Below are 18,374 nucleotides of genomic sequence, written 5' to 3' on the forward strand. Positions count from 1 at the left end.
TGTTACCACGCTGTAAATAAAATTCTTTAAAAATTTAAAAATTAAGAACGTAGAACAGTACAGCACAGGAACAGGCCCCTCAGCCCACAATGTTCTGCCGAACTAATTAAACTAGTAATTAAGCACCTAACTAAACTAATCTCTTCTTCGCACACAAGGTCCATATCCCTCCATTCTCTGCACATTCATGTACCTATCTAAGAGCCTCTAAATGCCTCTGTTGTACTTGCCTCCACCACCATTCCTGGCAGCACATTCCAGGCACCCAACACTCTATGTGTAAAAAGTTTGTCTCCTTTGAACTTACTCCCTCCCACCTTAAATGCATGCACTCTAGTGTTAAACATTTTGACCCTGGGAGAAAGATACGGGCTCTGTCTATGCCTCTCATAATCCTATAAACTTCTATCAGGCTTCCCCTCAGCCTACTGCTCCAGGGAAAACAACACAAGTTTGTCCAACCTCTTCTTATAGCCCATGTTTCTTTCCCCGTTTAGATGAAGGATCTTCACCCTGAAACATTGACTGTTTCTCTCTCCACAGATGCTGCCTGACCTGCTGAGAGTTTACAGCATTTTCTGGTTTGCATTTTAAATATCAGCACAGATGTAGTGGGCCAAACAGCCTAACCTGTGCTCTAAATCCTCTGCCACATTGCACACAGCACTCTTACACAGCAGTGAATTCTTACCAAAAACTTATCGGGATCTGCACCACCAGCCAAGGCAACAAAGACGCCGGAGGAGTCATCGATCTCCATTTCGTCCGGTGACCTTTCAAATTGGGTGTGCCCGTGTGCCTTGCAGTCCTTGTAGAGGGAGACCATGTCATCTTCCACGCTTATGGCGAACTTGGTCCACTTGTTGGTCAGCTGCTCCACCCAGAAAGTGGCTGCCTCGTAGGACTGTTGTGATCCAGGCTCAGTGTAATAGAAAATGATTCTCTGGTGTCCGTTCTCGACCTCTGAGAGCTTAACTCCAACGTAGATGATGGTCTGCTTGGCGTCCGTGATAGCAAAGAGGACACCACTCTTGGTGGACGTCGGCTTTATCGTGAAGAGGAGCGAGAAGTCGCGGAAGAAGGGGTTTTGGAAGTGGGCTCTGGCCTGTTGCCCAGTGTTCACATCTGGCCCAAACTTGTAGGCTGGGTTCAGGTCAGAATCATACATCACAGTTATCTGTTGAGGAGGAGGGTCTCCTATCAACTGGAGCAGAGACACAGAGTGGTCGTCATCTACAGAGGAACAAAAATAGGAAAGAATCTGGATTTACTAATCAAAGAACACCAAACCACCAAGACCCAAGGCAATCCAGTTTTCTTAACACTGACTCCCTGCCCTCCTTTGTTAACCCTATTGGAATACTATCTCTCATGGATGCCAGCACTCACTTGGTCTCCTTGTGGTGAACAGCAGTAGTGGATGGTTATTGGCAAGAGAGGACAGTCCCTACTTGTGTCAATGCACTCACCAACATACTTTACATCAGAGGTTCCTGAACAGTGAGAAGTAGCAGGAGCCTCAAGCAAGTTTCCTAATCATGAACCTTGAGACATGGAGACTAACAATCATGCACATTCGCACCCATCCCGTCTGAAAAGCCAGTCATTTCTGCACCAATCACTTAAAACCGAGGCACATAGAAATTTCTTCTTGCAGAAGGTGGTGAATCTCTGAAATTCTCTGCCCCAGAGAGTTGTGGAGCTGGATCATTAGAAATATTTGGAGGTAGATAATTGTTTGAAAGATCAAGGGATTGAGAACAATGGGGATCTGGTGAGGAGAAGGAGTTGAGGCCTGGGTAGGTCAGCCATGACCATATTGAATGGCAGGGCAGGCTTGAGGGGCCTGGTGGCCTACCCCTGCTCCTGTTTTCTTGTGTTCAATGCACAGCATGTAGCCCCAAATGAGGTACAATGACAGAGCTCCAAGGAAAACAGACCTAATTTCAAACTCCAATGCCCATACAGGATTCCACTCATCTATCTAGCTCATTTTTTCTCTCCCACATACACAAACACAAAAGCTCTATAAGTTTCTCATTCACCACCCAAACTCAATTAATTATGTCATATTATAAACCAATTATAAAAGTGAAATGGTTTAATAAGAAAGTATTTTACCCATAATTAGCACTGCAAAATATTGGAGAACTTCATTCCCCCCTAAACTGGTGACCCACCCCAACACGCTTTCCCCTTATACCCGAGTCCATTGCTCAGGTACTCTAGCTCTTCTACGCAGCTGCTGTCATTATCACATCCAAGAATAATTCCTCACTCCCTCTGCTCCTACAGGCTATTAGGCCCACCTTTCCTTTCCAAAGTCCCACCAAGACACTGTCTTCTCCCTAACTTATTAATTAGGCTCCCAGCCCCAAGATGGCTCCAGCCAAAGTTGCAGACAGCATCCTGTGTGCCTGTGATCACAATCCTTCCTGCAGCTCTCTGTGGCTTCTGACACAGGGCAAGGCGAGTGCCCTCCTCCACTGCCCAGCTGTGTGCCACTAGCTCACTCAAATCTCCTCCTGTCAGGCGAATTTTGGCCACCACATCTCCAGCAAAGACTTCTCTCCCGACTCCTGTGCCGAGGACCCGTGCGCACTGAGGCCTGGCCTAAGTCTGCTCAAATACATTGCTCATGGCGGAGGCTTCTCCTGTCAGTCATGGCTAGATTCACGTCAGTCGTTGGGAGTGAGAGGACCGTGTGCTCACCACTGCATCAACTGGGTGGCACGGTAGCGTAGCAGTTAACGCAACACTATTACAGCACCAGCGATTGGGGTTTGATTCCCGTTGCTGTCTGTAAGGAGTTTGTACGTTCTCCCATGTCTGCGTGGGTTTCCTCCGGGTGCTCCGGTTTCCTCCCACATTTCAAAGACATACAGGTAGGTCAGTTTGGGGGTTTAAAATGGACGGCGCAAACCGGAAGGGCCTGTTACCACGTTGTAAATAAAATTTTTAAATTTTAAAATTTTTTCAACTGGTTCACCCGTCCTGTGATATTCCCAGCTATGATATCCTCGCACAATGGATGACACAGTGGCACAGCTGGTAGAGCAGCTGCCTCAAAGTGCCAGAGACCCGAGTTCGATCCTGACCTCGGGTGCTGTCTGTGTGGTGTTTGCGCATTCTCCCTGTGACTGTGTGAGTTTCCTCCAACATCCCAAAGACGTGTGGGTCAGTAGGTTAATTGGCCACTGTAAATTGCCCCTCGTATGGAAGAGAGTGTTAGAATCTGGGCCACCTTGAGGGGAATGTGGAGAGAGTTCAATGGGATTAATGTCAATGGGGCATGGGTGGTCGGCATGGTCTTGTTGGGTCGAAGGGCCTGTTTCTGTGCTGGATCCCTCTATGATTCTATAAAATGTGAAAACGGACCTGCTCTGTTGCATGCACTCTCTATCTTGTGCATCTGAGAGGTAGAAAGAATTAGCATCTTTTTCAGAAGCTCGATAGAACTCTGATTTTGTTTCTTTGCTCTGTTGTTATGAAGGAAATGCAACAACCAATTTGTACACAACATGATCCCACAAACATCAACCAGATCCAAGATCCAATAAATGTGCTTTGGTTCATTGGGAGGAGGATCAAGCCCTCTTTCAAACAATACCACAAGATCTTTCACATCTGAGAGAGGGACAGACAGACAGGCAGAGAGACAAAGAAGGTGTGTATGTGTGTGTGTGTGTGTGTGTGTGTGTGTGTGTGTGTGTGTGTGTGTGTGTGAGAGAGAGAGAGAGAGAGGGAGAGGGAGAAATAGACAGGCAGACAGACAAACAGAGAGAAAGAGACAGAGAGAGAGAAACAGAGAGAATTTGTGTGTGAGAGAGAGTGAGAGATTGAGAGAGACAGAGAGAGAGATAGAGAGAGATAGAGAGAGAGAGAGGGGAGAGAGAATGTGTGTGTGGAGAAAGACAGACAGACAGAGACAGAGAGACAGAGAGAGAGGAGAGCAAATGGTGCAGTGACCGTTTTTGGACCTTATCAGCCTAGGCAGTAACATAGAGAGAATACCGTTAGATCCCAATCCCAATACCGTTAGATCCCAACTCCAATACCGTTAGATCCCAACCCCAATACCGTTAGATCCCAACTCCAATACCGTTAGATCCCAACCCCAATACCGTTAGATCCCAACTCCAACCACTGTTGGGACTTTACTGCCTCAGCCATATATGTGTCCCAGTACAGCAATATGACACTCCATGCCACCATCCACAGTGGTCTGTGTTCAGAAGCTCCTGCTGACCTGGCCTGCACATCCAATGTGGAAGGTCAGAACCTGAGCAGAGTTAGGACAGAAGAAAGCTTTTTCCACACCACCCGCTTTCCTCACTCCACCTCAGGCTGAACATCACTGGGTAATTAGGAAAAGAAATGTTGTTTAACCAGTTTTATCCTTCCTGGAAGACCTCTCTGTGGTCTCTCCACTGTGGTATCCAACCGTTTACTAAATGACCAAGTTTTCCACCCACTTCTCCATCAGGGAGTCCATTGCATACATGAACACACACACACACACACACACGTGCATGCACACACATACAAACCCCTGCATGCGTGCACCCACACATATATATGCACGTGCACCCCACATATATGTGCACTCGTACCCACACACGCACACCCCTGCTGCCTTTCTCACTCCCGCTGCTCCACCAGTCTAGAACACAGAACACAAGCGAATTCATTGAGCGGAGAGATAAACAGAATGAATCACACTCATAATGTTTAAAAAAATAAGATAATTCAAGTAATCAACAGCTAAACAGTCTCTGAAGTTCAAAAGTCTGATGTACTCAGATAACCTAAACCCATCAGTACTTCATTACATTTTGTAACACAGTAACATTAAGATCCAGTTATAGGCTTAAAGTTTTTAGACGCAGTGGCTTTGAAGAAGGGGTTCTGTGTATGCTCACATTAAAGACTATTTGAAAAATACAGAGAACTAAACCTCTTAACAATAATCCCTTCACCAGCAACAACTGGGCAACTGTGCTATAATTTGAGTGTCTCGGCTGCTGATGAGGCCCAACTTCCATGTCATGAGGTCGAAGGCAAGATGCTTTCCAAAAGCCAAGTCATTAACTCTTCACTACCGGGATAAGATTCCAGACAGCAAGTTCAGGACTGATTTTTAAGCTTCCTTTGTTTCAGATATCTCACAGTTTTCTAATTACTTAGATCTTTGGAGAAAAGCTCCCCTCGCTCCTCTCAAAGGGTATACCAAAGCAGCTTCACTAGATGTGGTTCGGCTAATGCCATTTCCCTTCAACCTGAATCCAAGCTAAGTGTTACAGGGAATATCAATGTCATAGAGTCGTAGAGCACAGAAACAGGCCCTTCAGCCCACCACATCTATGCTGACCACTGCACCCACTTATATTATTCCGATTTACCCGCATTGTCCACAGTTAGGTCCAAATTCTGATTTCGGTGGGAAGGGGTAGTGGAAAAGGGGACCTGGTGATGAATAAATCTTCCTACAATGACTGGAAGCAGGAGCAATGGAGATGAGAATCAAAAAAAAACTGCAAATGCTGGAAATCTGAAATAAGAATCGAAAACGCTAGAAACGCTCAGAGAGCATCTGTGGAGAGAGAAACAGAGTTAACTTTTCAGGTCAAAGATTTTTCGTCAGCACCAAGTGGAGATGGGGCCCTGTCTAAAATCCACTGTTGCCTCCATGCTTGTCAGTCCATTGCCATACGTGATCAGGGACAACCACCAGCTCTGAACCACAGTGTAAAGCAATGGGTCTCAGTCCACTGCCTCCAGGCTACGTTGGTCCAGTCAGTACACTGTTGTGCCCAGGTGACACTTGGGAATCAGGTGTGTGGGGGGGGCACACAGGTGACGCATTGAAAGCTGCAGGTGTGGCCCATGAAGGCAAATAGTTGAGAGCCACTTGGTCCAGGGCAAAGGTAGAGCCAGGTGAACTGAAGTGTGAAGCTCATTCCCAGGATTGTGGACAGATGACAGAAACTGCAGGAGGCCATTCACACAGATGGTGGTCGATTCTGCTCTATTTTCCTGCCTTTCCTTCGCCATGTCTGCCTGATGGAAATCTAGCATTGTTAGCTTTGGAGTTTCCAAAGCAGCCAACACCTTTGTGGGGACAGCTGCAGATTTTCACCATCGTGTCTGAGGGAGCCTTGCCCTTGCATGGCTGGACTCTACTTTCATGCCCTTTTGTCCCAGAGTCACAGAGTCACACAGCCTCCTTCACTCCGGGGAAAGTAAGCCCAGCCTATCCAATCTCTCCCCGTAACTAAAGTCCTCCAATTCAGGCAACATCTGGTGAATCTACTCTCCACTCTCTCCAGCGCAACCACGTCCTTCCTCCAGTGTGGTGACCAGAACGGCACACGGTACTCCAAGTGCAGTCAATGCCCAAACAATTGGATGGAGCCAGGGCCAGGGTTAGTAGGATTACCATCCTTCTTATTGCTACTGAATAAAGCCTCACGGAAGAGGGGTTAGTGTCCTTTGTTCTGCCAGAACTCGCCCCAGAGCTCAACCATAACGACTGGCTCCCGGTTCATGGCGTTGAGGTCCCTGGCATTGCAATCGCCATACAACTGTACGATGCAAGCAGTCCAGCCAGATAAAAGGACAAAACAGGAGAACTACTCAGACTCTCGAGAGAACACTCTCTGCATTCCTGATTCAAAAGCAGCAGAGGACGGAGCACTTTTCCCATCTGTTGCAAACGCAGCACTTCACAAAGTTCAAGCCAGTTCTGGCCACAATCCATATGGGAATCCCTCCCAGCCTGATCGCATTGTAACCAGTTCTGGCTTTTCCATGGATCCTACTCCCAACCTTTTCCAATGCATGCCTCACAAGAAGACTGCAAACAGCACCAAACCTTTATAGCTTTTGGAGGCGTCAAGTACCCTTGAAATAGAGTCGCAGAGACAAACAGCATGGAAACAGGCCTTTTGGCCTACCGAGTCCATGCCAACCATCAACCACCCATTTACACTCATCCTACATTAATCCCATTTTCTTATTCTCCCCACATTCCCATCAACTCCCGTTCAATTCTACCACTCACCTTCACACTAAGAGCAATTTACAGTGGTCAATTAACTTACCAACCTGCACGTCTTTGGGTTGTGGGAGGAAGCTAGAGCACCCAGGGGAAACCCATGTGATCACAGGGAGAATGTGCAAACTCCACACAGGCGGCACCTGGGGTCAGGATTGAACCCGAATCTCTGGTACAGTGAAGAAGCGACTCTACCAGATGCACCACTAATGTTCACAATGTAATATAGTTAAGGAGTCGTGCAGGAAGGTCTTCTAAAGCCACATAATAATCACTGGATAATCTGTTTCAGTTTCAAGGGATAAATATGGACTATGTATTGGCCAGGTCTCTGTGGGAAAATTTCTCTGCATTTCTCCGAAATAGTGTGCTTGAGAGGGAAGGAACGACCTTGTGGTCACACCTGTGTACTACGGCAGAGAATCAGCCTAGACCAACTGCCCAAGCATCCCGAGAGAATCGTGACCCCTCCACCTCCTGCCTCATAGGCACAAGTGCCACCAACTGAGCCATGCTTGGGAAAACAAGGAACCAAATATGGAGAGACACAGAACTTCTCACTCAATGAGAGGCATAGATTGAGTGGACAGCCAGAGACTTTTTCCCAGGGCGGCAATGGCTAACACGAGGGGCATAATTTTAAGGTGATTGGAGGAAGGTATAAGGGGGATGTCAGGGGTAAGATTTTTACACAGGGAGCGGTGGATGTGTGGAATGCACTGCTGGCAGAGGTTGTTGGGGGGGCAGATACTTTAGGGACATTTAAGAGACTCTTAGATAGACACATGAATGATAGAGAAATGGGGGGCTATGTGGGAGGGAAGGGTTAGATAGATCTTAGAGCAGGATAAGATGTCAGCAAAACATTGTGGGCGGAAGGGCCTGTACTGTGTTGTAGTGTTCTGTGTTCTATGTTCAAACAAACAACTGCAGATGCTGGAACTCGAAAATAAAACCAGCCAATGCTGGATACACTCAGCAGGTCAGGCAGCATCTGAGGAGAGAGAAACAGAATTAGAAGACCCCAAACTGAATCGTTAACTCTGTTTCTCTTTCCAGAGATGCTGCCTGACCCGCTGAGTTCTTCCTGCAGTTTGCTTTTTGCTCCAGGTTCCAGTATCTGCAGTCTCTGTGTCTCCAAACTCCCCAATATGCCTTGCAACCACTAGCCCGCCTGCCAATGACTAGGGGAGCAATTCCTTAGCCTTCACTGTGTACGCAACCCACAGACTGGCTGCTGGGTTCAAGGGCAATTGATCCCATGGTACTCTGGCACCAGAAAGCAGACCAACTGAAATCTGAGTGTGCACATGCCAAGTAACATCAACATAGGCAATCCCAAGGCAACCGTCACTCAATTGCGTGCACATCCATTTCTTTCGAATTTTGCAAAAAAAAATCAAAATAGATTATAGATTGCACGGACAGTTTTGGTCCCAAAGGAAAGTTAATGTTACGAAGAAAAGTGTTAAACAGAGAAAGAAGGAAATGGAGAGGAAGAAAGAGAGAGGTGGGCTATGGGTGTCGGTGAGACAGAGAGAAAGAGAGGGGGGGGGTTGAGGGGAGAGAAGTGAGAAAGAGGGAAAGGTGTGGTTTGGAGGTGGGAGAGAGAATGTGAAAAAGATGGGGAGGAGAGAGAGACTGATACAGAGATAGAGAAATGGGGGGTGAGAGATCTGGAAATACATATATATGTAGAGAGCAAGGGTGAGAAAGGGAGGAGTACAAGACAGAATTAGATAGATTGAGAATCTACAAATGAGCCATCAGGGAAGTGACAGATGTCCCACAACACTCACAGATCACTATAACTGACATACTGACAAGGGGGGAGCTGGCTGCAATCATTCTCCTCCGACCTCTCTGAGTAACTTTACATGGGAAAGGAAATCTGGCTCTGCAGTACGCTGGTTAGTGACAGATGTCTGATTTCAAGAGCCCTAACTTGGCCAAATGAAACAGCCGGTACAGGGTAGTTCAAGACTTCTTAACCTTGGGAAAATCCATCATGTGTAAAAGAGCAATTCTGGAGCGGGGAAAACTATAATCCTTTAACAGCCCCATCAGTACATTTTTTTCTTCTTCTGCATTTAATTTCTGGCAAAGAAGCTCCCTTGTTGAAAAGAAAATAGAACAGTGTCACTGCATAGCTATGCAGCCCATGTTAGACCAAATCCATCCTACTAGTTAACTCCAACCTTGCTGCCTGTATTATGTCCTACAACTTCTCTTGTCCAGGTGAGCTTGAGGTCACAAGTGCTTGTTGCCTTGCATCGGTTTGTATTTTAGGGCAGCACAGTGGCTCAGCCAGTAGAGCCGCCACCTCATGGTGCCAGAGACCAGGGTTCAATCCTGACCTTGGGCACTGTTCGCGTGGAGTTTGCACTTTCTCCCTGTGACTGCGTGAGTTTCCTCTGGGTACTCAGGTTTTCTCCCACATCCCAAAGACATGTGGGTTGGTAGGTTAATTGGCCGCTATGACGGGAGAAACTGGGAAGATGGGAACGTAGGGAGAATAAAAATATGGCATTAATGCAGAATTAGTGTAAATGGGTGGTTGATGGGCAGCACGGACTTGGTGGGCCAAAAGGCCTGTCTCCATGCTGTAATTCTCTAGGACTTTATGACTAACAGTGAAGCCATGAGCGCTCATTGCATTCAGGGGCAAACAGACAACTGCTTGCGTCTGCACACATGTCATTAAGCAAGGAAATCAGGAAGCTCTTGTACGGGTGTCCCCGCTCCTCCGGGAGCGGCGGCTCATCAGAAGACTCAGCATTTCCTTGGGAGAGCCCAGGGATGCGGGAGCACAATCTGGGCCCGTACATACTCAGTGAGTAGCTGCGCTTGTAATGAACCAAAAGCAAGGTTTGTTCAGCAATATCTGAACATTCAGGCCATCAGCTCCAGGAGCTGCCGTGATCCTGATCCAGAATTCTCATCTCCCTGTTTCTATTCCTCCTCCTGAGGCCCACAGCCCTCAAAGATCTCTGCACCTTTTGTGTTTTTTCCATTTAATCCCTCCCATAGTGCCTTCAGCCTCCAGCTGTGAAATTCCTATCCTTCTCCCTTTGTTTGAAATGGTCCCTAAAATCCACCTCTCCGCCTTTGAAACCCACAAGCTGTGACTGCGGTATAACTGGTTTCAAATGAGCCCTGCATTTTGGTCTCTTGACACATCCACATATTAGCCTTCTTGGGTCATCTGCTCCACTGCTAAATTATGGGATGTTTCATGACGTACCAACTGGGCAACTGAACTCTTACAGCAATCGGTCAGAACCAAGAGCTTCACTGTACTTATTCACATCGTACTTGCCACCACCCTTATTGCTGATCTATGTGAATGCCAAACTGTCACCGGGAAATAGTAAAAGCTGTGCACAGGCATTTAATTGTTCTTTTTCATCTAACTCTGTTCAGCTGTGGCTCAGTCGATAACACTTGTCTCTGAGTCAGAAGGTCATGAATTCAGAATCATACAGCACAGAAACAGGCCCACACAGACCGTCAAACATCCACTTACACTAATCTTACACTGATCCCATTTTATTCTCCCCACATTCCCATCAACTCCCCCCAGATTCTACCAGTGACCTACGCAATAGGGGCAATTTATAACAGCCAATTAAACTATCAACCCACCCTTCTTTGGGATGTGTCAGAAAACTGGATTATCTGGAGGTAACCCAAGTGGTCACAGGGAGAACGTTCAAACTTCACACAATCAGAGCCCAGGATCAGGATTGGACCAGGATCGCTGGATCAGCAAGACATAATCATTAGGAAGAAATGCTAAAATAAGACACTCCCTGTCCTCACAGAAATATCCCGGGACCTTACTTGGAAGAACAACAGGAGAGTTATCCACCATCTGAAGCAATAGTTATTCACCATTAAAACAGCTTTCCCTAGATCTTATCGCACAACTGTTTGTAGGAGTCATCTATTTGCAAATTGGCTGCAATGTGTCCTACAATGGGGACTAAACTTCAACAAGCATTTCATTGACAAAAAAACTTCTTGAAACATCCTGTACTGAGGAAAGACCTATTTTTTAAGACATCTTTCTTTCTTTCACTGACAACTACATATTGCCCCTATACAATACCAAAGGAGATTGACAATTGTGTTTCATTCAACAAGCACGGATGGCCACTCAGCTCAGATGTGTCAAAAGACCAAAATGCAGGGCTCTTGGGAAGAAGTGTTCATTGCCGTATCCTTAACATCAGAAAAGATGGAGGGAAGGTTTAGTCAAAATTATGAGGAGTTTTGATAGAGAGAGGGAGGAGGATCAGTAAACAGAGGAGACATTTAAAGCAATTAGCTGAAGAACCAGAGCAGTGATTGATAAGATTTTTATTTTTTTAATGGAATGAGCTCCTATAATCTGAATGTTTCTCAGTGCTTGAAGCAGGTTCAAAAGTTGCTTTTGAAAGGGATGTATACCCGAGAAGGGAAGGTTTTTTCAGAGCAGTGGGAAAAAAGCCCTGGTGAACTGTGGAGGCTAAGTCATTGGGTGTATTTAAGGCAGAGATTGATAGGTTCTTGATTGATAAGGGTGTTAAGGATTATTAGCCATGATTGAATGGTGGAACAGAATAGCCTAATTCTGCTCCCATATCTTATGGTCTTATGTAAGACTCTATGGATCCACCCTGACTTTCCACTCTCTGGACCTACCCTTAAACCACAACCTCCTGTCGCTGTCAAGAGTGGAGATCCAATGGTGGGAGGGGATGAGGAGGGGCAGGGATTGGCCAGATGATCAAAGGTGGGGGTGGGGGGGTGAAACAGCCAAGATTACTGAGGCCACTATCAGTAATGAGGGAAAGTTAAAGAAGCTGGAAAAAGAAGAAACAAGAAAGAGTGCTGGAGGAACAGTGGGTCAGGCGGCATCTGTGGAGGCAAAAGGCATAAGTCGATGTTTTGGGTTGAGACCCTGCATCATGACTGAGAGGGAAGAGGAAGGATGGCCAGTGTATAGCAGTGCAGTTGGGTGGGACAGAGGCTGGTAGGTGATAGGTAGAACTTCCACTCACCTCCACCCTCCCCTTCCACCTGGTTCCATCTGCCCTTCATCCCCTCCCCATCTGGTTCCACCTATCACCCCCCAAACACTATCCCACCCTCCCTTGTACTGCTCTATACTGGCAATCATTCCTCTTCCCTCTCAGGCCTGACAGGGTCTCAGCCAGAAGCATTGACTTACACCTTTTGCCTCCACAGATGCCGCTTGACCCCCTGAGTTCTTCCAGTGTTTTGTTTTTTTGTTCCAGATTCCAGCACCTGCAGTCAACTGTAGCAGTTAGCGTAACACTATTACAGCGCCAGCGACCCGGGTTCAATTCCAGCCACTGTCTTTAAGGAGTTTGTACGTTCTCCCGTGTCTGCGTGGGTCTCCTCTGGGTGCTCCGGTTTCCTCCCACATTCCAAAGACGTACGGGTTAGGAAGTTGTGGGCGTGCTATGTTGGCGCCGGAAGCGTGGCAACACTTGCGGGCTGCCCCCAGAACACTCTACACAAAAGATGCATTTCACTGTGTGTTTTGATGTACATGTGACTAATAAAGATATCTTATCTTATCTTTTGTCTTTTGGAAGAAGATGAACTGGTCAAAATTTGATGGTGGTGGCCAGGTAGGACGGATCCCTCATCTAACATCAAGGTCACCAGTTGAAGCCCCCTTCTGTTCTGGAAGCCCACAAGCCGAATGCACAGTAGAATTTTGCATGTCAAATGAGCCGTGCATTTTGGCCCCTTGACACTTCTGCATTTTTCATTTCTTGGCATCCCCTCCACTGCTGAATTGTGGGATGTTTCCGCTGTGCATTGTAGCTGCCTCTGGGCATCACCAGTTCAATCACACGGAGGTTCCGGCAACAACGTTGACTAAGGTCTTCCACTCCAACCTAAGACCGGCACTTCACACCCAAACCTTTGGGCAACCACTCTCGTGATTCAGGCCCAAATTACTATCTCTCTCGGCAGGGTCAGTCACTTTGTTACAACAACTGGTTTAAGAATAAAAACTACACCGTCTGGTTTCATCAGGAAGCCTTTGGGTAGAAATGCAACAGGCAGTGAGAGATGGAACTAGAGGCAAGATCGGAGGCAACTGATCCCAGTGTGACTAATAGGGTGAAATCGGAAAGAATACAGTAAAGTCACGCACAGATCCCCACCTGCTGATTACACCACTTTATATTTCCTTGAAACACAGAAGGAGGCCATAAGGCCCATCAAGTCTATGCCAGCTCACAGAGCAATCTCATTCCCCCACTAATTTTTCCTGTTAACTATCCTCCCCACATTCCTATCAACCAACCACACCCCCCCACACCCCCAGATACTACCCACTCACCTACACACGAGGGCCAATGCACTGCGGCCAATTAACCCACAAACCAGCACGGCTTTGGGGTGTGTGGGAGGAAACAGGAGCACCCGGAGGAAACCCACGTGGTCACAGGGAGAACATGAGATTTGCTTCTTCCTGGCCCAAGCTCCCCATCATCGATGGAATCACAGCTTGGCTCATGCAGTGGACGAGCAGCAGGTTGATCCCCTCCCCTATTACGGATGAAGCCTGCTCAGCCCTGCTTTACCAAGGAATGTTTTGCTTGGATCTGGATTCCTACAGGTGGCAGATGTTAGTCTGCTTGCTGGCCCAGTTTGAATCTTTCAGTCAACAGCTGTCTCAACAAGCGCTTCAAACTAAAGGAGGGTTTTGATGAAGCTTGGCGGCAGATTGACCATTGAGCTTAAAGCTTTTCTAACAATTCCATGACTGGAGTGGTTTGTTCAGGTTTTGCACAGACCTGGGTGTGTGTTTCTCAGTTTCTTATTCTATTCTTCCAACACACCCACACCTTCCTAACACACCTACATACTCCTTACAAACCCACACCTTCCCGACACACCTAAACACACACTCCTTACACACTCAAGCCCTCCTCACACACCCACACCTTCCCGACACACCCATACACACATTCCTTACACAACCACGATTTCTTAGCACACCTACACACTCCTCACACACCCATACCTTCACGACACACGACTCAAACACTCCTTACACACTCATGTTCTCCAAACATACCCACACATTCACACACTCCTTACACACTCATGTTCCCTAACACACCCCCACACTCACACACTCCTTACACACACAAAAATATATAATTTCATACACACACCCCCTTACACAGAACCTCACACGAGTCTCTACACACAGATCGCTACATAGCCACCCCTAATCAGCTTATGAGTGGAATCCTTTTCATAAGGCATCAATCATGTTCTGGTTGTTTTAACAATTTGTTTAGCCAGGCACTCCTGCACTCCTAAAGTAAAACGGCAAATCTCAGCGTACATCACCAACCTTCTTCCTGCAGTAATTACAATAAGCAAAACCTCCAGGAGTACTTAACTCTACCCATCAGCTTGTGAAGTGTTTCCACCTCTGTGTACTTGGTGCCCCTTTAATTCTGGCCCCGATTTTCCTCACCCCACTGTCGGTGACCATGCCACCAGCTGCTGAGCCTGTGACGTCTGGAACTCATGCTCTTGAACCCTCCACCTCCCTCTTGTTTTACAAGACACCCCCCACCACCGAGCAAACCCTGCACCTTGGTGTCAAAACTTGTTAGATCCGAGACGTTTTACATTAAAGATACAATACAAATGCAAGCTGTCATTGAGAGCAACTCTTAGAGACCTTAGTTTCCTTTCTCCCCCCCCACCCCCTGCCCGATAAGACAGTACCTTGTGTCTCTCTCAGGCTTCCAAGCAGAGGGGGAAAGGTAATTTTTTTGTGTGTGTGTTTGTTTACCTCGGCTATCACTGAGGGACAGGCACCCATACCCTTCCTCTTCATCGGGGAGAGGGTGACAGGGCAGCTGGAGACCAGTGCCCACTAACTCGGTCCAGCAGCTGTCCCGCACAGACTCGCAGAAGCCACGGCAAGGAGGCGGGCGGGGAGGGGAGTCGCACCTTGGTGCCAGCAGCAGGCAGAAGAAAGGCTCCAGGGCCGGGTGGCAGTGGGAGGACAGCAGGTGGCTCAAGCCCACCAGGGTTTCCTGAAGCTCTGCTGCGCTGGCCTGCTGGAGCTGGTGCGGCAGGCGAACGCTCCCGTGGCCCAGCTTACGGCAGAAGTTCAAGGCGGTGGGCAGCGGACTGCAGTCAGAGGGTCCGGGAGGTGCCGAGGTGGTTGCAGTCCAGCCGGAGTGAGGTTGCAAAGCACCGACCTGCACTGGAGCCTTAGTTGGGGTTAGTAGAAATAGCGTAGCTCCCACACCAGCAGCAGAGGGACCCAGCACACCATTAGTTGCATTGTGATTAAACACCGGGTTGTTAGCTTGGCTTAAATTATCTGGCGCTATCCCATCATGCCTAGACAAAGCTTTGGCGCCCAAACCGCTGAGAGGTGATCGGCCATCGCTCGGATCCCCACCCTTCCCAGCTGCCATGTTGCGGCCACGTCTAGAGCATCATGGGATAGCTGATTAGTCGGAGGCGTTGCCACTTGCGATCGGGTGGCTTCATGCACCGTGCTGTCCGTCGATGAGGCTCGGTCGTGAGCAGTTGGCGATCCGCCAGCTCCCGGGGCGTCAGTCACAACTTCCCGACTGTCCTTCCGTGGCTTGGGCAAGGGACCCCAGCTGCAACCCTCGCCCACTAGAGACCCGCCTCTCCTCGGGTTAATGGGCGGGGGGGCGGCGTAGTGGAGTGCGGCACCATCCGGAGCAGGCTACCTGGACAGCGAGAGCCGCAGGGCCTCCTCGGCAACGGGCCTTCCGACGGGTGCGTGGCCACTGGCAGGCCAGCCGACCCCGGCTGCTGATTGGTGGAGGGGGGAGTTGAGGAGACGCCGGGCCGGGAGGTGTTGGATGAGGATGAGGGGATGGGTGAAGGGGCGAGGAGTGAGGATGAGGGGGAGGGAGGGGAGGAGGAATCAGATGAGGGTGGGGTGGGTGAGGACAAAGGAGGGGAGGAAGAATTGGACGAGGGGGGGGAGGAGGAGGAGGAGGAAATGGATGAGGGAGGGGTGGGTGAGGGGGTCAGGGTTTCCACTGCGGTGTAAGTCTGGTTTGCAGTCTCTGCAGACGTTGTTCCGTTGGGTGCAGACGGGGCAGTGAGCGCACCGGCCTCGTGTCCCTCAACCTTCTCTGGTCCTGCCGTCCATCTGGTGGGCGGTGCCTCCCCCGGCCCCTCCGTCCCATTGCCTCTCTGGTCCCAGGTCCGCAGCAGGTCCTGAATGCCTTCCGCCACGTCCAGTATCCTGGCTCCCACCCCGGCGAGGTCGCCTCCGCCGGCTCCCCTCCCGCTCCCCACGCCCTCCTGGGGTCCGGTGCCCGGTAGGGAGGGGTCGAGGCTCGCCGAGTCTGTCTGCGCCATGGCCGGGGGGGAGCTGGGCTCCGGGGCGATGGTGGTGGTGGTCTTCCTCGTCCCCCCTCTGAGCCAGTCCCACCAGCAGGCAGCCCGCGGCACGGACACCCACAACAGGCAGAGGATGGCCAGCTGCACCTTCACCGCCATCCCAGGGCACAGAGTGATGCTCAGAGTCCTGACTCGGGTGCGTACATGCCCCTGCAGTGAACGCACTTCCCCAGCGGCTGAGAGAGAAACCACAGAGAGCGGAGGTGAAGCCGGGCTGGAAGAAACTCCCCCCCGTCCCGTCCCTCACCGGGGATGGTCTCCGATCAGTCAGGGAGGCAGGTCCTGTAAAAGCTCCGCGCTGCAAGGAAGCTGGCAGCCGTCCCACAGACAATTCAGGAAACCCTTCTCTTTCTCTTTCTCTTTCTCTCTCTCTCTCTCTCTCTCTCTCTCCTCTCTCTGCATCTGTTCTCAGATTAAATCCTCCGCGGCAGCCTGCTGACAGGGTGCAGGGAGCCGCCCCCTTGCCTTGGCCTCCTCCCATCAGAAGGCACGCTTCATCCTCTGCACTTCCCACACCGAGAGCCAAGCCCCTTTTTCTCACCGTTAACCCTCTGCTATCCGCTCTCACTCTCCTTCATCCAGCCCAGCTTGCACTCAGCATTGCAAACACTCTTTTTTTGCGCAAGGCAGAACAGGTGAACTTCTCCGTGCAGGGCCCAGTGCAGTCAAACTCCAGTAACCCAGCAGCTGATACTTCAGACATCCCGATGGTCTGGCATCTGGCTACTGATGAGTCCAGAGAGCTTCGGAATGCAGCCGGGGACGGGATCCAGATTGTGAGCCAGGCGTGGGATTGGGGTCCAATAGCAGGGGTCAGGAACGTGAGCGAGTTTGTGGCCGGGAGCTTATATATTTCTTGCTTTTAAGTTCACTGGGTTTGCTGGAAAATTCATAATACTGCTGTGTAACATGCAAGATAAAGGGAAGTAGAAGTGTTTGTTGGGTATTAATAGGAGTAACATCCAATAACCCGGAAAGTCTGCTCGTCCGGCACCACTGAGCTCCAAGGATTATTGGAGTTTTATGTCCATTTCCTCCACTGGTAGGCATCACATGTCTCAGTGAACTCCAAAGCACTCGCTTCCCCCTGTCCCATCCACTTATATCGCTAGGCTGCTCATCAACGAGTTTCCATTGAGAGACGTGCAATTGCACGGCACTTGATCTGACCACAGGCTGGGCCAAAGTGCTTTATGCTGCAATTGTAGGCACTGTTGTAAGGCAGGAAACACGGCAGCCCAATCTGCGCACAGCAAGATCCCACACACAACGATGCAAGACTGGTGAAATTGTTCGTTTCAGTGGAACTGGTTGGGAGCTGAGGAGGGGAGGAGGTGGAGGGAGAGAAGGAGAAAGAAAGAGAGAGGGAAAGGCGAAGCAGAGAGAGACAGAGATGGAAAGGAAGCGAGAGAGAGGGATTAGTGCAACGGGGAGTGAGGTGGAGAGAAAGAGATTGAGAGGGAGAGGGGGATCATAGAGAGAAGGGTTGAGAAATAAGAGAGAAGGGGATGAGAGAGACAGAGAGGAATAAAGAGATTGAAAGGCAGAGGGGGTGTAGGAGAAATGATGGAGGGAAGGAGGGATGGATGAAAAGGAAGAGGTAGAGTCATTGAGTCATTCGGCTCAGAAACAGGCCCTTCAGCCCAACCAGTCCATGCCGACAAAGATGCCCATCTAAGCTGGTCCCATTTGTCTGCATTTGGCCCATATCCTTCTAGACCTTTTCTATCCGTGTACCTGTCCAAGTGCCCTTTAAATGTTGTTAAGAGGGGAATGAGAGGGAGCTGGAAAGGAAGAAAGCAGCTGAAAGAGAGAGAGAGAGATAAGAAATAAGAGTGAAGGTGAGAAGAAGGGTGAAAGAAGAGAT

General features: G+C 49.1%; 1 protein-coding gene across 13 annotated transcripts in view; it reads right to left on the reverse strand.

The window, feature by feature from the left end:
* Positions 1 to 18,374, reverse strand: part of LOC127568548 (collagen alpha-1(XVIII) chain-like) — a 308,942-nt gene that overhangs the window by 100,052 nt on the left and 190,516 nt on the right. For 4 of the 13 annotated variants that reach the window (XM_052012503.1, XM_052012540.1, XM_052012531.1 and 1 more), the window contains one exon: positions 692 to 1,233. The exons of 8 other annotated variants lie outside the window; for them this stretch is intronic. In XM_052012503.1, the coding sequence (XP_051868463.1) occupies positions 692 to 1,233 (542 nt within the window). Of the gene's footprint in view, positions 1 to 691; positions 1,234 to 15,822; positions 15,963 to 18,374 lie in introns of those variants that run through there. One more of the 13 variants, XM_052012520.1, reaches the window with a different exon arrangement.

The sequence above is a fragment of the Pristis pectinata genome, chromosome 1, assembly GCF_009764475.1.
Source record: "Pristis pectinata isolate sPriPec2 chromosome 1, sPriPec2.1.pri, whole genome shotgun sequence".
Lineage (NCBI taxonomy): Eukaryota > Metazoa > Chordata > Chondrichthyes > Rhinopristiformes > Pristidae > Pristis > Pristis pectinata.